The sequence below is a fragment of the Artibeus jamaicensis genome, unplaced genomic scaffold (assembly GCF_021234435.1).
Source record: "Artibeus jamaicensis isolate MK-2021 breed Jamaican fruit bat unplaced genomic scaffold, CSHL_Jam_final contig_1998, whole genome shotgun sequence".
NCBI classification, from domain to species: Eukaryota; Metazoa; Chordata; class Mammalia; order Chiroptera; family Phyllostomidae; genus Artibeus; species Artibeus jamaicensis.
Window position 1 is genome coordinate 11,736,850 of NW_026521407.1, and position 18,408 is coordinate 11,755,257.

The 18,408-nt window shown below is 38.0% G+C and overlaps 1 protein-coding gene across 10 annotated transcripts in view; it reads left to right on the top strand.

The window, feature by feature from the left end:
* The window catches only part of BCAS3 (BCAS3 microtubule associated cell migration factor), a 493,516-nt gene that overhangs the window by 224,280 nt on the left and 250,828 nt on the right, over nucleotides 1–18,408 (top strand). For all 10 annotated transcript variants that reach the window (XM_053655011.1, XM_053655008.1, XM_053655033.1 and 7 more), the window contains 3 exons: nucleotides 11,354–11,454; nucleotides 13,810–14,006; nucleotides 18,265–18,362. In XM_053655011.1, coding sequence (XP_053510986.1) covers nucleotides 11,354–11,454; nucleotides 13,810–14,006; nucleotides 18,265–18,362 — 396 coding nt within the window. The remainder of the gene's footprint in view (nucleotides 1–11,353; nucleotides 11,455–13,809; nucleotides 14,007–18,264; nucleotides 18,363–18,408) is intronic.

Here is an 18,408-nt window from a genome sequence, read left to right on the forward strand (position 1 = left end):
TTCAATCTTTCTGCTCAATTCTTAATTGCAGCTGTGTCCATCTTGCACCTAAATTCTTATACTATTTAATTCAGAAATGTTTACTTTGACTATTATCATTGAAATTCTCCTTTAAGAGAATGATTTTTTCTAACCTTGTGGAGGTACTCAGCCCAGTGACTTCTCCTGCAGTCGGGATCTGCTCCCCTGACTGTCGTCATGTGACAGGAGGCTTTGCCGTGTGATTCTGTGGAACTCGGTTGAGAGACAAGCACTGAATTGCCTTCATTGCCTTTATAGCATCAGTTTCTTGCTTTCTTACTGTGCTTTCTTTGTATTTTAAGACCACATGAGGAGCATCAGAACCACCCTTATATGATGTCAAGTCTGGGTCAGAGCTAAGTTTTTTAGGGAATATTTTGAGGCTTTTTTTTTTTTTAATTCTCTCGCACTCTGCTGGCCTTCCAAGGCTGTTTATAGGTGCCAGCGGTCCTTCCGTGGCTATGCCATATACATCTTTAAATATGAAACAGAACCAATGTTTTCTAAAATGGAATCTTCTAATTCCTCAGGGGTCTTCTAGAGGCCCCAAGAACTTTGTTTCTGTCCCCACGCGCGATGCTTCCTGGGGTGTCAGCAAATTCCTTTGTGTTGTGAAATGCAATAAAAAAATTTAAAACTCAGTGTAATTTTTCTTCATTGTTTGATAGCTTTAGATGGTATCTCTGATCAGGATATATAGATATTTACTAAGATGAGAAAAATGATTATATTAAGGAGACATGGACTACAGAAATCATAGAAACTCTAAATGAGTTATATAATATAATTGATATCTGAGATAAACCATCTCCTTCATGTTTCACATGAGAATTTTAATTTAAAATAGTGAACTTAACTAAAGATATGATGAATTTAAGGCAGTTTATTCTTCAGGTGAAGAACATGGCCTTTGGCATTTTCAGTTCTAAATTCTATTTCTGTTATTTGCTCCCTGGGTTACTTTGAACAAATAACTTCCCTGAACTTTAGTGTACCAGCCTTTAAAATGGGAATTAAAAATACCTTTCATACAGGACTGCTGTCAGACTAAATGAGATCATTCCTGCAAAAAGCTTCATACACTATATTGGATAGAATAGAAATTTGCTAAAGATAGCCTGTTGTTTGTAGGCAGCATTAATAGAAGTAGAACCCCTGTCCTCCTTTGAGATCTTTCTTGCCTCCCTTGGTTCCAGGTGCTTTGTGGCTGAATAGCAGCCAGGTGGCACAGCCTGAGATGCTTTGCTGTTGACAAACAGCAGTGAAGAGAAAATATCTGTGCTAGATCCCATCTCTCCTGTTCTTTAATGGTCACCTGGACAGGTGTGGCTCTATCCTAATGTGTGCATTTTCAACGCTGTAAAAGTGAATTTCACGTAGCATTTCTAAATTATTGATGCAAATTGAAAATGTCTCTTAGGCTTCTTTGTTTTGCGCGTCTTCATTCCTTTAGTGATTTATGGAGAGTGAGATTTTTCTTGGTGTCTTCTGCATGCTGGAAAGCTTTACTTTGGAAGTTGTTTTTCACAGTTGCCATAAGACTCTGAAACTTTTACCTAAAACAGTAAGACTCTCCATCCTGGGACTTCCGAAATGGCAGAGGGACATTTGAGTTTCTGAGGGTATCACTGGGGTCATTGTGCACCATTTCCAGGAGCCTTCCAGTTTTTCACTCCCTGTTCTTTGGGTTTATAGTATACCATGCATTTATAGAATATTAGGTGATTTTCAACAAAAATTTTCTAAAGCAATGAGAGGGTGCGAAAGTTAGAGAGGGAGAGAGGAGGAAAGAAAGAAAAAAGGGAGAAGATAGGAAGGGAGGGTAAAAAAGAAGAAAAAGAAAGAAGGGAAAAAAGGGAGGAAGGAAGGATGGATGATTTCAACTCATTATAGGTTATAGAAATTAGGTGTTACGCTGTAAACCAGAGCTCCAGGTTCTGACATGACGATTCTCACACATGTGGTGCTCTGTGAACACAGCATGGTCCTGGATACGTCACACTCGCCCTAGCCAAGAAAAGAATTGAAATGACCATTACCAATCTGCTCTCCAAGAAATGTGTGCTCAGCTTTTTTGAAACATTTACACAACAATCTTTTAATTTTTTTTATTATGGGAATGTTCAAACATACACCGAATTTCAGTGCATAGTACCATAAATCTGCTGAATACCCAACTTCAACAACTGACAACATTCCACCACTCTCGTTTCTTCTGTTCCCCTAAAGTCTCTCCCTCTCTGTCTCTGTGTCTCTCTTTAATGTAAGGTGCATAAAGTATTATGAGAAAGCCACCCACCATTAAGTCTTTATACCTGAATTCTTTAGTATATGTCTAATGGTAAGGATTTTAAAAAACAAGCAACTGCCATGCCATTATGTAGTACATAGGTGACACAGTGGCAATGATTTGTGGAGATAACTCTCCAGTCGTTTCACTTTTTAGACCAGTAATGGAGAGAGCAAGCCTTGGGAAGTGTTCTCTCGCATTTAGAGAGAGAAAACCCTGCAGTGGTTCTGGGGTGTATTCTGTCTCTTTCTTTCCCTTATCTTCTTGATTCTATGAATTTTCTGATTTATTTAGAGGTAAATCTTGAACATTTAGTTTCTTTATCATATGGAATCCATCATGGATCCTTAGTGATTATTTAGAACGATTTTAAATTATGTTCTAAGTACATGTTGAAAATGTTGATGTCTTCCACGTCTAAAAGCTTTTAACTCCCCATGCCAAGAGAACTTCGACTCTTTTGCTTAGGCAAGAGAAAATCTGCACTTAATTCTTCCTGCTGTATAATGATCTAGACTTATCTAGTATGTAACTAGATAATGAGTAAGTGGAGCATGGGTGGAGCTGCATTAACTCTTTGCAAAAAGTGATTTTTGCCATTTTTCCATTTACAGACAATTCCTTCCCCTTTTATTTTTGTTTGTCACACTTTATTTTGGAGGCTGGACTGAGTGCATTCAATTCTTTGCTTGTCAAGTGTCGCATTGTAGGTGGGATCAAGGACAAAATGTTTGCTATAACTGGCTTATTGCCTACTTGCAAAAACTGGTACATTGATGACTGAATGCAGTTTAATGACCCCGAACAGTGATTTCTTACCTTTAAGACACCAGTTTGCAATAGTTCTGCATTATCCTGTACTCAGTCTCTTATAGAGGATATTATATTTTGAAAAATTGATTTTTCCTGAAAGAAGTGCCTCTAAACTACAGGGTTAGCTGTGAGAATGCAATTACCACTATTGAAGGATTACAGCCCAAATTCCTAAATGCATAGAAGCAGCAGCAGGAGAGCCTCTGGCTTCCAGCAAATAGTCATGTCGCTCAACCAAAACACATCCCACCATGTATGTGTGCTTGGGCAGTTGCTAAAAGCTGGCCCTGTGTTTGACATGTGTATGTAAATGTGGAGACAGTGATAAGTGGGTGTGTGTAGAGTGAGAGAGTGTGTACGTAAGCACTTCCACACCCCTTTTTAGCAAAAATATCCCTAAACCCAAGAAAATAGGGAACCTTGTCTCACCCAATGTGTGGTAAGCTCAACTCTGTTTGGTGCACTGGTTTCCGTCATTTGCTGATAGGCATCTGATCTCTTTGTTTGACATCTTGGATTGACTACATTAATCACACCAGTTTAAGTGTGCTTTTTTTTTACAGTTTTTCCTAAATTTTCATTTTTAAACAGGTACATGGCATACACAGTTTATAAGGTACCAAGGACTATTTAGTAGAACATAAGTCATCCCTGTCTTCTCAGCCTGTCCTATATCCTTGTCCCTTCCATTTCAAGAGATACCGCTGTAACTGGAGTTGAGCTTTGACAAAAATGGGTTTGTTCCAATTTAGACTTACATGTCTGTGTAGATTATGTAAACTGCGGTAAGGCAAAGTTGTTACCCATAATTTACAAGGAAGGTATTATACAGTCATAGTACAATCCTTTAAAATAGTAAGGTGGACTTTTAAGCTATCCTGCTGTTGTTTTAATGTATATATAATGTAGTTGTGCTATGAATCGAGTTGCTTTAATGCACATCAAATAGGCATTGTGTACATCTTTCCAGGTAAATAAACTCCACCTTGACCTTAATTGAAAATGTTTTGAAGGGGTTGTTGCAGTCTGTTCCGTTCTCAGAAGCATGTTGGGACCATCTGAAATTTTTAGTGGAGTAGGTGATCTTGCCGATGATAGATAGCATGAAGCCATCCTGTTTCACAGTGAGGAGCTGAACTAAATTATGAACTCTTCCCGACTACCTCCAGGTATAATCTGTCCAGACGCTACGTGTCATGTGACCCTTATGGCAGCAGGAATAATAAATGAAGACTCAGGAGTTTATGTCTTTTCTGAGGGTATTACATGGTCTACCTGGTGGGCAGGAAAAAGGAGGCAGAGCAGGGCAAGGCAAAGATCATTAATTCAGTTAATATGTAATGTGGGTAAAGCTTGTCCCCCCCGTTTGTGGATTGTAGCACTTCCGCTGTTACTGCACTGGTGCAAGAGATGGCTCCCAATAGACGGAATAGCCAGCAACATGCAGTGCTATTGCTTGACTACCCTGAATGAAATTCAGAGAATTCCTGTATATTTAAGTTGAAACATTTATACATCAGAGAGAAACTTCTTTCTAGTTTTCAGGAGAAATAGTCTCTTAATAAGAATAAGAATGCTACTCATTCCTTAAGGTAGTGAAGTGTGTTATTTTTAACCTGAGAGTTTTCTCACTTTTAAAAAAATTGTTTTTAAAGAGGCCAGTGTTTAATGTTTGCCAGTTTCATAGTATGAAAGCCTAACTTTAAATTAGCAAATCTCTTATTACTACTATTTGCACACATTTGCTGGCTGTTGTATTTCCTCTTTTGTAAATTGCTTGTTCATTGGATATGCCTTAGACCATTTTGCTTTTGGATGGTCTTCCAAGCCTTTCTTTTTTAAAGGCAAATTTTAGTTTCTGTACTAAAAAACTACATTCCCAAGCAGAATTTCTTCTTCAGATCCTGAGTGCTTTCTGATCAGAAACAGAGTTTGGTAAAGAGCCCTCTCTCATTGTACAGCTGTTATGTAAATGCTGTTTTTAATAAGTACCAAAAATATATTGAAGTTTGTCCTTGGATGAGAGTTTATCACTGTTGGCCTTTGGGTGAACTTTGAGCCTGAGCTGTTTCATTCAAGGCAGCATGATGTCATTTAACTCACAAATTTCTCTGTTGCTAGAAAAAGGCAACATGTTCCCCTAAATAACCTAAAGGGCTGAATAATTCTGGCACAACATTATTCACCTCCCAGGTCTCCACTAAAGGCTTCAGCATGGTAAGAGTTTCATGGTTTGCGGAGGGTTGGTGGGAACGTGGTAAAGAGTGCGGGGAACAAAAGCTGTGTCTGAGCCCGAGTCTGCAGTCTACTTTACTCCACTGCCCACTGAGCTGCCAGTGTGACCCACCTCACACTCACTTCTCCGAATAAAATCCTTTAGATCCAGCTTTGTTTCTTCCCAGGAAAAGACTCCGAGTTTCTTTCTGGATCTGTATATTCAGCATATGAACCTATTTTAGGGTTTTCAACAGAAGCTAAAGCCAAGCGCTCTATGTCACAAAAAACTAGGTATCATTAAAAAATTTTTGTTTAAGTATAGTTGATATGCAATCTTATATTGATCATATATAACTAGAGAGCATTCAGAGCGGTGTTTTCCCCTTGTTTGAGAAGCAGATTTCCCTGATTCAGTTGCATTGAGATTCATTTCAGGGAGTAGAACAGCTTTTTAACGTCTCCTAAAGTTGGGAGCATGGAGTTCACTAGCAGCAGAACCTGTAGTTCATTAGCTCTGTCCTCTGAAGCTTCCAGAGCTCCAGCTAAGAGAATTTATTACTGTGAGTTCAAGAAATGTAGGGAAGAATACAACAAGAACAGAACAGAACCAAATGGATTTTCCCTTCCTTGATTTTATAAATAAGCAGTGCCCTGAGTTCAATATTATGCTTGGTGTTAGTTTGTGTAAAAAGGATGCTTATAACCCATCTGTGGTTACTCTTTTAACTTTGATATGCATTGTCGAATCCTTTTCTTTCATTGCTTTAAAAGCAAATGGTGCTGGGAGCAAATCATAATTTTTTTTGTATTCTTTCATCTTAATGGAACACCTAGCCCCTGTGTACCTTGTTGTAAACTCCATAGTTAGGAGATTTTTTTTGAATACCTAAACCATGTCAAATACACTAAGAAATGTAATTACCTGCCCTAATATAGGGTATATTCAATATACTAATGATAAAAACTTCTGTTTTCTAACCAGAAGACTAGATTTGTTGCAGATGAACTTAGTTACTGAGAGCCGGCTGTTAAATTTTGGGTATTTTAGAAAGAATTTGATTCCTTGAAATTAAGGATGTATTGTTATCATTTTGGAGAAAACACTGTGAAATGTCAACAGGTTAAAATTTCTCCATGACTAGAAGTAACCCCTTCTTAGGACTTTGGTTCAAACCTGCATATTCTAACCTACAAGTATTAATCTTTATTCATTCCATTAATCAGTGTTAAAAAGGCGACTTCATAGTTACTTTCAATGTCTTTTAATACAATGTTTATGACTTTTTAATTGAGCAATTATTATTTGAATAGTTTATCCTTGTACCTAGGGCTTTAACGGCCTCTAAATCAATGCTTTTAACTTCCTCTAACTCATAAATGCTATATTTTATGTGGATAATTTATAAAAACTATATACCTGTTGATCCTCACATTATGGTAAATAAGACATCTAAAAATACAAAACCAGAGGACTTGTACAAACAATTTATAGATTTGAGAAGTTACATTATAAATTGACCCTTTCCATTGTGGAATATTAAAAATTTTATTAGGTGGAATTCAGACTTAAACACATTATCAAAAGGCCATTTAATCTTTTTGTTTATAGTTTTACTTACAATCTTGTACTGACTTGGAATTTGGGGGGGGGTTAGATTAACAGGACTAATTTGCAAAGGTCGGCACTGAAGCAGATTTGTTTGGGTTTGCTTTGTGCATAAACATAAAAATATATATAGAAACACATGTATACACACCTCTCCCCCCATATATCACTGTAAGACAGCAAAATGCACGTAGTGGTTTTTTTAGCTTTTATTTACTCACTGGAAGCCTGGTCTGCCTTCCTGAGAACACAATATAAACAAAGTCTGGCTCCCAGTGACCTCATCATCATGGTCTGCTGGTCCAGGCCTGCTTGTTCACCTATACTTATCAAATGCCTGTGCAGAAGCAGTACTTCTGAAGTCGTATTCTCTAAAGTCGATTGATAGGGTATCCGTTTTAGCTACATGCTAGGCTTGTTTTAAATTATTTTACTAGTAGGGATAAAGTAGGGATGGAACATGGCAGATGTTTTTGTTTCACAATTACATACATTTCCTGCCCCGGGTTTATTAATTATCTAAGAACAGCTGGTACGTAAAACATACTAAACATTTTTCTTTAGGTAGTAGGTAGGCACATTTGTTTGTTCATTAAGCTCAGGCTTGCAAGATATTTAACTCATTTTTGTTTTTTTGGCGTGCTTTATTTTTAATTGTTTTTTATCATTCAGTTACAGTTGTCCCCATTTCTTCCCCATCAGTTTTTAATAAACTCTCATAAGTTCTCTTTTGTACCTCCATTCTAACAAATGTGGAAAAATTAATCAATCAATTAATAATGATCTCCCCAAAATTACATCTAAATTTGATAGGGCTTACAGATTGCAAAGATAATGAGATGGGAAAGTTGTAGATATTTTATCCTTGCAACCACTAAGATGTCCCAATTTCCTACCTGATCATTGGTTATTGCTTCATATAGATCTCATCCTTGTTTCTACCTCAAAGCCCGTCGGTTCTTTGGACCTTGTTCATATTAGTCTTGGACACAATAATATTCTCAACTGATTCATGGGAAGCTCTGAGAGGTTGCTATGGACTTGGCTGTACAGATATTCTGTGTGCACACGTCTTTAACTCTTGCACCATGTGGGATCTCTCCCTGCTTCCTTGAACTCTACGGTATGATTTTTCATAGCTCTTCAGCCCTAGAGTTCCTTCCAGGATTCTGTCAATTCCGCCCTTCCTTGGGAACTCTCCCCTGCCCCCCCCTTCTGTTTATGGTACTCTTGGTCCGGTTTCTGAATCTTTCCTAATAATTAGACAGAGAGCATGGAAGTTTTGCTCTTGTTATGCGTTCCATCTCTTTTTCTTATCCCAGAGTCAAGATTTCGAATTTATTTTCATCGTGACCTTGTGTATCATTGTTAGATGACATATTTTTTCTACCTGGATTGGGGAAGCTTCTAAAGGTGAAGAAATGTGAGAGAAAAGGAAAGATTTTTTTCATATTGAAAAAATATTATTTCACCAGACTTGTATTTTATTTTAAATTTTAAAGAATTTATTTTCCCATTTGTAGAGTAATATTATTGTAAAATCCATGATTATTGCAATATGCACATTGCTTAAAAGAATTCCTGAGAAATTTGAAGGGTATTTTTTTTAAAAAATGGAACCAAAATAATCAGACCTGTGTTTTTATATCATGACACTTCTGAGTGCTTCAAAACATTAACTGGGAAACTATTTTTAAGTGAATGTAAGGTGTGGAAACTTATACTTACAATTTCTACTTAGAATTCAAGATTGAGATTTAATGTTTTATAGATATATACTTTGTATTTTTACCATGTTTTTTGGAAAGCAAAGGAAGGCTAGGAAGAGGAGGAAGAAGGTTGTTCTTCCTCTTCTCATTTAACTCCTCACTGGGAGAGGTTCCAGACAGACACCCCATTAGAAAACAGCAGTGGGAGGCCCCTGCAGACCCTTCACATCCAGCTTCGACGACTCACGACCAACCTTGTTTTGTCCGGGTACCCACTCTTCCCTCCACCCTGCCACTGGATTATTTTTAAGTTTATTCCATTTTGATAATGGATAAATAAATATCTAACCATTCTGATGTCATTAATCAGTCCAGAATCCAAAATTTCATCCATTTACTTAATACTTTTAGAGTGCAAAATAAATATTTTTTGACAGGTAGTAGCCTAGGTGCAGCATATATAGAATGTAGTGTAAACTGTTGGAAAAGATTCACATTAGGTACTCGTTCATTATACACGGTTATCCTTTCTCATTTCTTTTGGAACTTCCCAATATCTTTCCATCACATTACCCTCAGGTTTTTGTTTTTTTTTTTTAAGCCCTCAACAAACCTTTCCTCTTCCTTCCCAGGCCCCTTTGTCTTACTGACTAACCTCCCACTTTAAAACTGCCTCCGTATACAACCACACTGGCCTCCTGATATTACTGAAACGTTTCTTTTTTGTTCCCACTCCAAAATCTTTGTACTTGGGGTTGTCCTTGTAACACTCTCCCCTCAAATATCCATGCAACCTACTCCCTCACTCCTTTAGAAATCTTCTCTACCCCCAGCCGCTTACCAAAGTATTTCCTGACCTCCAGATATTTGTCCTGACCTCTAGATACCAGTTTTGCAACATACCAAAATTAATTTCCAAGAGGTTGCTTAGATATAAGATAATTATTATGGCATTCTTTTCTGTGTGATATTCAAAAATCATGAGACACTAGGCATTATGCTTAGGTGATCACTATGTTTTGTGCCACGTGCCTGTCACTGTGGAGCTGTATTTGTGAGGAACCGGTACAACTAGTTTGCATTGCTGCAGATCTTACCCTTCAATACTGTCCACACTGCCTCATGCAAATCGACTTTCTCAGGTACCCTTTCTCATCTCCCAGCAAGTTAGGGTCAGTTGTTTGTGAATATGTGTCCTTTAAAATCTTGCCCTGGGCTCTACTTCATCTACCCCATTTCTACCTGTTTCACAAAGATTTCTTCAAGATATACTGTACCTTGTCCTAGCAAAAGTGCAGTGAGATTAGCATTCTCCATCACTGCCGGCGGAAATGTGGAACGCTGGGAATGTGCAGGAAGTTAAACTATGTTCATGTGCTTTATTTCATTTTTAGGAATGTAGCCAAAGGAAAATGCATGTGTAGCAGTAAATACACGTATGTCTGGGTGGTCAAAATTATGAGATTACTTTCTGTTGCTTATTCTTTTCTGTTTCTTCCATATTTCTTTAATACTCATCTACTTTTCTCTGTCTTTTTATTTTCCCTATTTCCCATCAGTATTTAATTGCTTTATTCGCTTAGTATTAAAATGGTATGTGGAAGTAGAGAGTATATGGGAATTTTCTGTCTCTTCAACTATAAAAGTGGTCTAAATAGTCTGTTTTATCATAAAGTTAATAAATAGTATAGTAGTTTAAAAAGAAGAAACTATGTTTTACTGGGATAACATTTGGTTCATGGTAGAAACTCAATAAATTGTTGTTGATTTATGAGCTTGACTGAGCAAAGTTTTCTCTTCATATGAGAAAGTAGGCTCTTTGTATTTAAAGCCTATGTCCTACTGTCACTGGTGAAGGGGTTCTTGCCCCAACTGAAGAAGTTAAGAGAGGAAGAGAAGCATTCAAAAGAAGTTTACCGAAAGCAAGGTGGGGGGAAAGGAGAAGGAAGGGAGCTCGTTGCTTCAAGGGAGTACAGACTAACGAAGAATATGACTCCTGTAGATTTCTAGTGTCAACCAGCATCGGTGCAGGGCCAAGCTCTTTGAGAAGTGCCTGAAGAAAAACGTCCTACTTACCTAGGAGAGGCTTAAAAAATGACTAAAGAGAATTCCCATCTGTTTGAGTTCGGCTCAGCCTGCCTCAAGATAATGAAGTTATTCTGGATAAATGAAATGTTTCAGAAATTAAAGGTGTTTTTAAAATAAAAGTATTTTTATGCCTTCCATTTACATGAAAGATCCTTTAAAAATCTTATTACTTGACATTTGTTTTAAACATTTCTTCATGAATTAATTATAGGAACTGCATCATACTATTATTTTGTTTGTTTACTGGAGGTGATTTAAATAGCCCAAATCCTGAAGGTTAGGAAATAGACTCATGCACATGTAGGCGAATTGTTCCTGCTTCTAAATGTACTTGTGCTGTTAAGATACAGGTAGTTGGTTATTTTTTCCACAGCGATATATGTTATGACCAAATTCCTGCACATTTTTTAAAAGTGTACTCAATTGAAGGTCTTTCTTATTCCTAAGAAATTCAGTCTTTTTTGTTCATTAGTTATTTGAATTACCTTTATGCATTTATTGTCACACTTTATCTTATAAAGTACCACAGTGCCCAGGGTGGTTGTGCCCACATTCATTTAGCCACCGCATGAATTAAAGTTGTTTAAATATGTTTTCTTCTTCCTCTAGTGGTTCCCCCTGGAAGCCCTGGGCCCATTACTCGGCACGGGTCATATGACAGTTTGGCTTCTGACCACAGCGGACAGGAAGATGAAGAATGGCTTTCTCAGGTAGAAAAGAATGGCCTGTTACAGTGAAAGAAAACAGGAATCTGTTGTCTGTTTCTATTCTTGAATTTTAAAAATTATTTTCCTCAGAGGAAAATGAACGGAACTGGGAACTCTTGTTAGGATTGCTAATAACTAGTCAACTGTCTTTCCACATTAAGAATTTATCATAAACACTGTGGCAGGGACTCATGTGCCTGTATTATTTATACACACGTGTATGTGTGCATCAGCTTCCGTGCAGACAGCATAAAATAGCATGTCTTCCACACAGTTCACTTACGTTCCTCAGGACCTTGGACTTTAGGTGGACACTTTGGATTAAAATGAGAATTAACTTTGTTAAAACAGTGCAACCATTCAACAATCTTTGGGATTTGTTTTGCGGAGCCACCATTTTCTGAACATTGGACCCGTACTTTGATTAGGAAGGTTCAGCGTTCTAGTCTGCACACGCCCTGACTGTGCTGACCGGGCGTCCTACCCTCGCCCCACGCATGCTGCCTCCAGCGGCCTCGAACGCAGTCCTGGGGCGGCTCCCGCAGACCCTTTCTCCCCTTGCCAGGTGAAGCTCTCTTCGTCTCAAGGGCTTTGAAATAAAAGGTACTTGGGCAGATTTCAAAATGATGAGATTACAGATGACTTCATTACAAATGCTGTTATGTCTGCCTGAAAGCTGACATCACTTGGTGAAGTTAATGACCTGTCTCGGATTACCAGTCCAGGGGCTTTTCCTGAGACAGGTGCGTGGCAGAGGCAGCGCAGTGTTACTGCCTTGTCGCAGGGGGTAGCCCGAAGAACAAAAGGACGTGTGGGCACTGGGGAATGAAGTGGTTTCTAGGTGACACATTTCATCACACCTAAAACACAGGAAGCTCTTTCAAGAAGGGTCGGTGCTTCAGCTCCTGGCCTATGGAGAGACATCCTTTCTCGAACATAACACAATAAATTTTTAAAAGCAGAAGAAGGCTGGCAAAGAAACCACTGTCCTTCACTTCAACTTTTCCGTTAGCAGCAGGGGTGACGTGTGCTGTCAGTGTGAGCATGCACTCCATGTGTTTGTGCTGCACACGGCAGGGGAGTGAGCAGGAACATCTGGCCGTCGCCTCCATGCGACTGCACCGGCATCTGTTCACCTCTCGGCTCTGCGACACTGACGGTCTTGAGCTTAAAATACACACAATGCTTTATCTGTGGCCTAATTCACATTACTGAATACAACCACTTGAATCAGAATTCGCTGTCCTAAATCTGAGTAGTCGTTTCCCTGTGACTAGTGGGAATGTGAATGTTGTTCAAAGGCTCATTTTGCCCTTTAGCACTTACAAACACAGAGCTGCACTCTGTGGACCTTTTCGGTTATGTTTTGTTCAGAATTAATCACTGCAATCAAAGAAATGCGATTAAATACAAAGGAACTCAGGGCAAAAAGGAGGCAGACAGGAAGTCAGTTCTGTAAAGTATGTGCACAGACATGGATATAGCAATTATAAGACACTGAGAAGCAGTCTTTCACTGAAGGTTTGCAGTATTTAGTCTCTTATGCATGTTGCTCATTTGTAAAATTATATAATATACTTGTTTTCAAGTTTTACCCAGTGTCTCCTATTCTGAGCATGAAATTCATAAAGCATTTTAGTTTTACTATTTTGCGTCCCTTAAAATACCCGTGTCACTCTTCGTGATAGTTGAAAACACACTCTGAATGAGTAATTTTGAAAACACACTCTGAATGAGTAATGGTATTTCGGAGACAAATCCAGTCAGATAGAAAACATGTCATACTCTCTTAATTTAAAATTGGATTGTGGGGTATTTTGAGGGCAGTATAGTAAAATATTATAATATTTAATTGTGGAAATAAATGGGGCTTTGGGTGTTGAAAATTATTTTAGATCTATTTAGTCCCCCTTGGATAATTCAAGATCAACTTTAAGTTTGTCATGGGCTTGATCCTCAATGAGGGAATTATTTTTAATTTGTGGCTTATAGGTGTAGTATAGTGCATGCCCACAGAGTGGTAAGTATGTCTAGAATGAATGCAAAAGACAGTCTGTAGGGAGCTGATGCTGGCTTTATGAGACAGGCAGCAGGCATACCTATATACTATGCATTTGTGTGTATACACACATGAAAATTCATGCACAAAAATTTTTTGTTTATTTTTGTGGAAACTTGCAGGAGGGGTATAGTGAATATCTGGGTAGGTGTGATTATTATCGCCTTTGATTGTGGGAGCCCTCTCTCACTTGGTTAAAATAGGCTTCTTGAAGAATGTGTTCAGAGACAGGGTGGGGGTATTGTAAAAGCTCTGAAAGGTCATAGCACATTTAAATCGTGATTCCTGATCTGTTTCAGGTAGAGATTGTAACGCACACTGGACCCCACAGGCGGCTGTGGATGGGTCCACAGTTCCAGTTCAAAACCATCCATCCCTCAGGCCAAACCACCGTCATCTCTTCCAGTTCATCTGTGCTGCAGTCTCATGGTCCAAGTGATACTCCACAGCCCCTTCTGGATTTTGATACAGATGATCTTGATCTCAATAGTCTCAGGTAAGAAATAAGAATTAGGGGAGTCGTTTCACTGGAATAATATGTTCATTTGTAAAGAGCATCAGCTGCAGTATTTACATTTCCCCTTTGGGCACAGTGTCATGTTGCAGAACACACACACCGTGCTTCGTGATTCCTTATAGTCAGTGGGGATCTTGTGTGGGATCTCATTGTATCCAGTAAATGTTTGTGTTTTGGATTACATTCGACAAAATGTTATGTTTGTTACACCTTTTAAGGCCACTTTGTGTTGCCTCATTCATATTTCTAATTGCCTCAAGTCTGGTGATACCCTCCTGCCTGATCCTTCTCTTTATCTTTCAGCTGAACTACACATCCTAATCCTGCAGGTATCTTCTTTCAGGCTTTGAAAAGTTTTTGGATAAGAAAATGTTGATACAAATTCACCTAGAGTATTTTATCTTTATATATTCTGTGATCCCCACTTATAAGAATGATAATACAGGGTTTACAAAGTATGCTTTTTTATTAGATGTTTTTTTTTTTTTTAATGCAGCTGAAAATTCTTTGACTTTTGCAATTCAGGGTTGCTTAGCAGTTTGATTTGTTACACGAAGATGACACATATGGGGACGACAGACAATGAAGGGCTCAGTCTAAAGAAAAATAATCTGCCTTTCCATGTCTTCTCTTTTTAAAAAGTTCTATACTGTATCTTTCATTGAACTTAAAAAAAGCCCTCCAAAGTTTTCCTTGCATCATTTTTTTAAATTATGGAGACATGTATTCCATTCAGATGTTGGAAATGTGTTTTTAGCTGTCTCTTTGCCAACATTGATTTGCCAACAGATCTTTATAACAAAGCAAAAGCTGTTGTTAGAAGTGGATGTTTTCTTTTTAAAGAATAATTTGTATAATAGAATGTCTTCTTTAATCCCTTTTTTAGGGTTTTAATGTTTTTTAGTTTGCTTTGTATTTTATTTCTTTCTTCCATTCCTTATCCTTTTATTTTTCTAGCATATTTTCATTCATTTTGTAAAAATTTCCCTAAGATGTCAGGCAATAGATGACTGTATAGTGTATACTAGAGCAATTTTCACTGGTGCCAATTGTGAAATATGTTCTAGCTTAGATAATCCATTTTCAGCAGGTCAAGTTGAGTTAGTCCTCAACTTAGTGATGTAATGTGTAATCATTCATGTTTATGTCATTCAGTTACCTAGATGTTAATACGAAGGCATTTACAATAGATGACCCGTACATAAGACTATGTTTATTCCCTTTACTGCTCTTCTCACACAACTCTATTCTTTTTTTTTCTGATGACTGTTATGTGCTGCTATGACAAGACCCTGTTTGTTTTCTTTGGAGCACACAGCTCTCTGTTCCCTCGTTTTGTGACCTCCTCCCACTTTCTTTGTGACCCTTTACTTCAGACATAGTCCTTTGTCTAAGAGCTCTCTAACTTCTTCAGACAGTGCCCCTTTCCTGAAACCCTTCCAGAATTTTCCTGAGGGACCTTCCTTTTTTTTACACTAAAGAGCTCCCACTATTTGTTATCTAAATGACATTAAATAGTTTATGTTTGATTAAGATATTATCTTATTTATTGGACACACATAAACTTTAGAAATCTTCATGTTGGGTTGCAGGCTTATAAATCTCTTTTGATTGCCCTTGTAGGTTATATTTAAAAATTTGAGCATATAAACCCTTGATTAAGACCTCATCCCCCATTAGAGCACAGTTTCGATGAGAAATTCGGATTAGTCCCACATCATTTTAATTTTAAGTGCCCTGTTTCGGACCATGTCCAGCCCAGCATCCAATTAGAAATCCAACTCTTTATATTCTCTCCATTCCCCTTACTGTCCTCTGTCCCAACTCCTCACCTGTTTCTTCTCCATTTTTTAGGCAGTGGCGCTGTGGCTGTTGGCCTTACCTTCTCCTTTAAATTGTGAAGCTTTGTTTGGATATTTTTTGGGGGGGCTCAGCTGACCCAGGACCCTGTCCTGTGCTCTAAGAGATATGACTAAGAATTGTGTGGTTAATAAAATTCGCTTGAGGTGGTGAACACACAATACAGTATACAAATGATGTATTGTGGAGTTGTACACTTGAAACCTATGTAATTTTATTAATTAATTTTTCCTCAATAAATTCAATTAAAAATAAACAAATAGACTAAATAAATTTAAAAAAAAACAAAAAAACAAAAAAACCCGTGAAGATTCACTGTACAATTCAGTGGTTTTTAGTGCAATCAACATCCCCAGTGTTTAATTTCAGGACACTTCCATCACCCCTGCCAGTTTGTATTTACTTTGTCTATTTTTATGAAAAGTTTCAAACATACGGACACAGGTAAAGTCAAAGAGAGTAACAGGACACAACCTGCGTGTGTGTCACCCAGCAACACATCCGCTCTCGGCCGGCCTGCTTTCTTCTACAGCACCGCCCGCACCTCACTCCCAACTCCAGATTGCGTAGGAACTGCACTATAAATTGAATTAATAATAGTATGTGTATTAGCCCCGGAAGTTATTTAGACCAGGGGAGTGCTTTTCTTTGCCTCCATTGACCATATCTAACAGGCTAGCTTCTTGTTTCTCTTCAGAACCAGAAAACATCTTTTGCAGAAATTTCAAATAAACTCTTCTTCTTTTCTCACTGGCCCCAATTTGCTTAGGCCTGCCCATTCCAGATCTAATTCTCTGCCATGAGAAGATAGGATTACCATGACTAGTTTAGAAAAATAAGCTGAGGTGAATGAATACATCCTGTTGCTCACTATAGCAATGATCAGTATTGGTACGTCAATATTTCTAACTTCTAGTGCTAGATCAAATAGATTGTCCTTCACCTCCCTCCCATTTCTTCCTTTCTTTCACATAACAAATACTCATACCTTTAAACTGTGTTTTCAGTAACTACTCTTTTTCTGTCGTCCATACTTGGCATTTCAGGCTTCTACAATATAATGTCTCATGGTGCTTATCAGCCTCTTCTCTTCCATCAATATCCACCATGAACTCTATACTTCAGCCAAATCCTGCTCCTCACTGTGTCCCACATTTGTCATGCTCAGTCACAGATCCAAGGGTTTGATGTTCTAGTTCGTGCTTAAAGGATACTTCTATTTTTCTGCATGTATACATATCCTCTTACTTTGTACAGATTCAGGTCCTATTACAGCTCCACAGTGTCTTCACAATCTGCTGTAGACCATTCATTCTTTCCTCCCCTTTGTCATGCTGAGCTTTTATTACCTACTTCATTTTCACACATTATGTTTTCTTCTGCAGCACTTACGAGTGTCCCTGTGCTGTTCTGTGTCCACACATAGACCTTGTATTTCATGTTCTGTTTCTGCTTGTCCCTAGAGTAACAGTGATACATGATTAATATTCAGCGAGTATTTACTGAATAAACAAATTGCCAAAATGCATGCATTGTTGTAACAAGATTTTATTCTTCTAAGTTGCTTGGGATGTTCAGATCTTTCAGTCATATAGACATTTTTATGTTCATAATACTACAGGCAGAAAGAGACCCTTGGTATTTATAGATTTACCATGCAGAAGCAACTTGAAATTGTATGTAATAAATTGTAGTTTTGTTGAGATTCTAATTGATTCTTACATGCTAATTGGTAACTTTATGGTGGTGATTCAGATATAGTGATCCTAGCTAAACCTTTGGCAGTCACAACCCAACACAATTTTGTTATGCTGTGCATATTTTTATTGAGGATTTTAAGAGAGTTACTAAAATATTTGTGTCTAATATTGCTGCCTTTTATAGGAGGCATTGCCAGCTATTGCACTATTCATGAATTAGAGGATTCTCAAAACTCTTCATATTGGCCCCTTGCAAAAGCCGAAGGTCTCGGTATGAAGTATTTTGTTTCCTCTCCCATTTTTAATTTATTTTTCTTTTTTTTATATAACGAATTCCTTTATTATATTATTTTCCAGCACCATTTAGTCCCTTTGTACTCCTTCCCTCCAATTAATTTATTTCTTTAAATTAACACCAATTTTTCAATCCCTTACCTAAAATCTATTGAGTAACATACACATGAGGAGAAGCAGGGGTCCAGCGTGTAGAATAGGTTTCACTGTGCTTTAGCCTTGTGTGAGAGCTAGGCACTGCAGCTCTCTTGTCTGCATTATTTTAGAATGAATAGTTCTTTAATGGATTGGGCTATTCCAGCATTTCTGATTTAAGGTCTGTTGCAGCAAGCGACAGTTTTGATGCCAGTAACATATGTGAATTAAATTAAATTGCATTGCAGGATCCAGCCGGTCCGCTCTGACCCAGTCAGCATGCCAGGGTCATCCCGTCCGGTCTCTGATCGAAGGGGAATTTCCACCGTGATTGATGCTGCCTCAGGTAGAAAACCACCTCCAACATGTTCATTGGGTAGTTCTGTGCACTT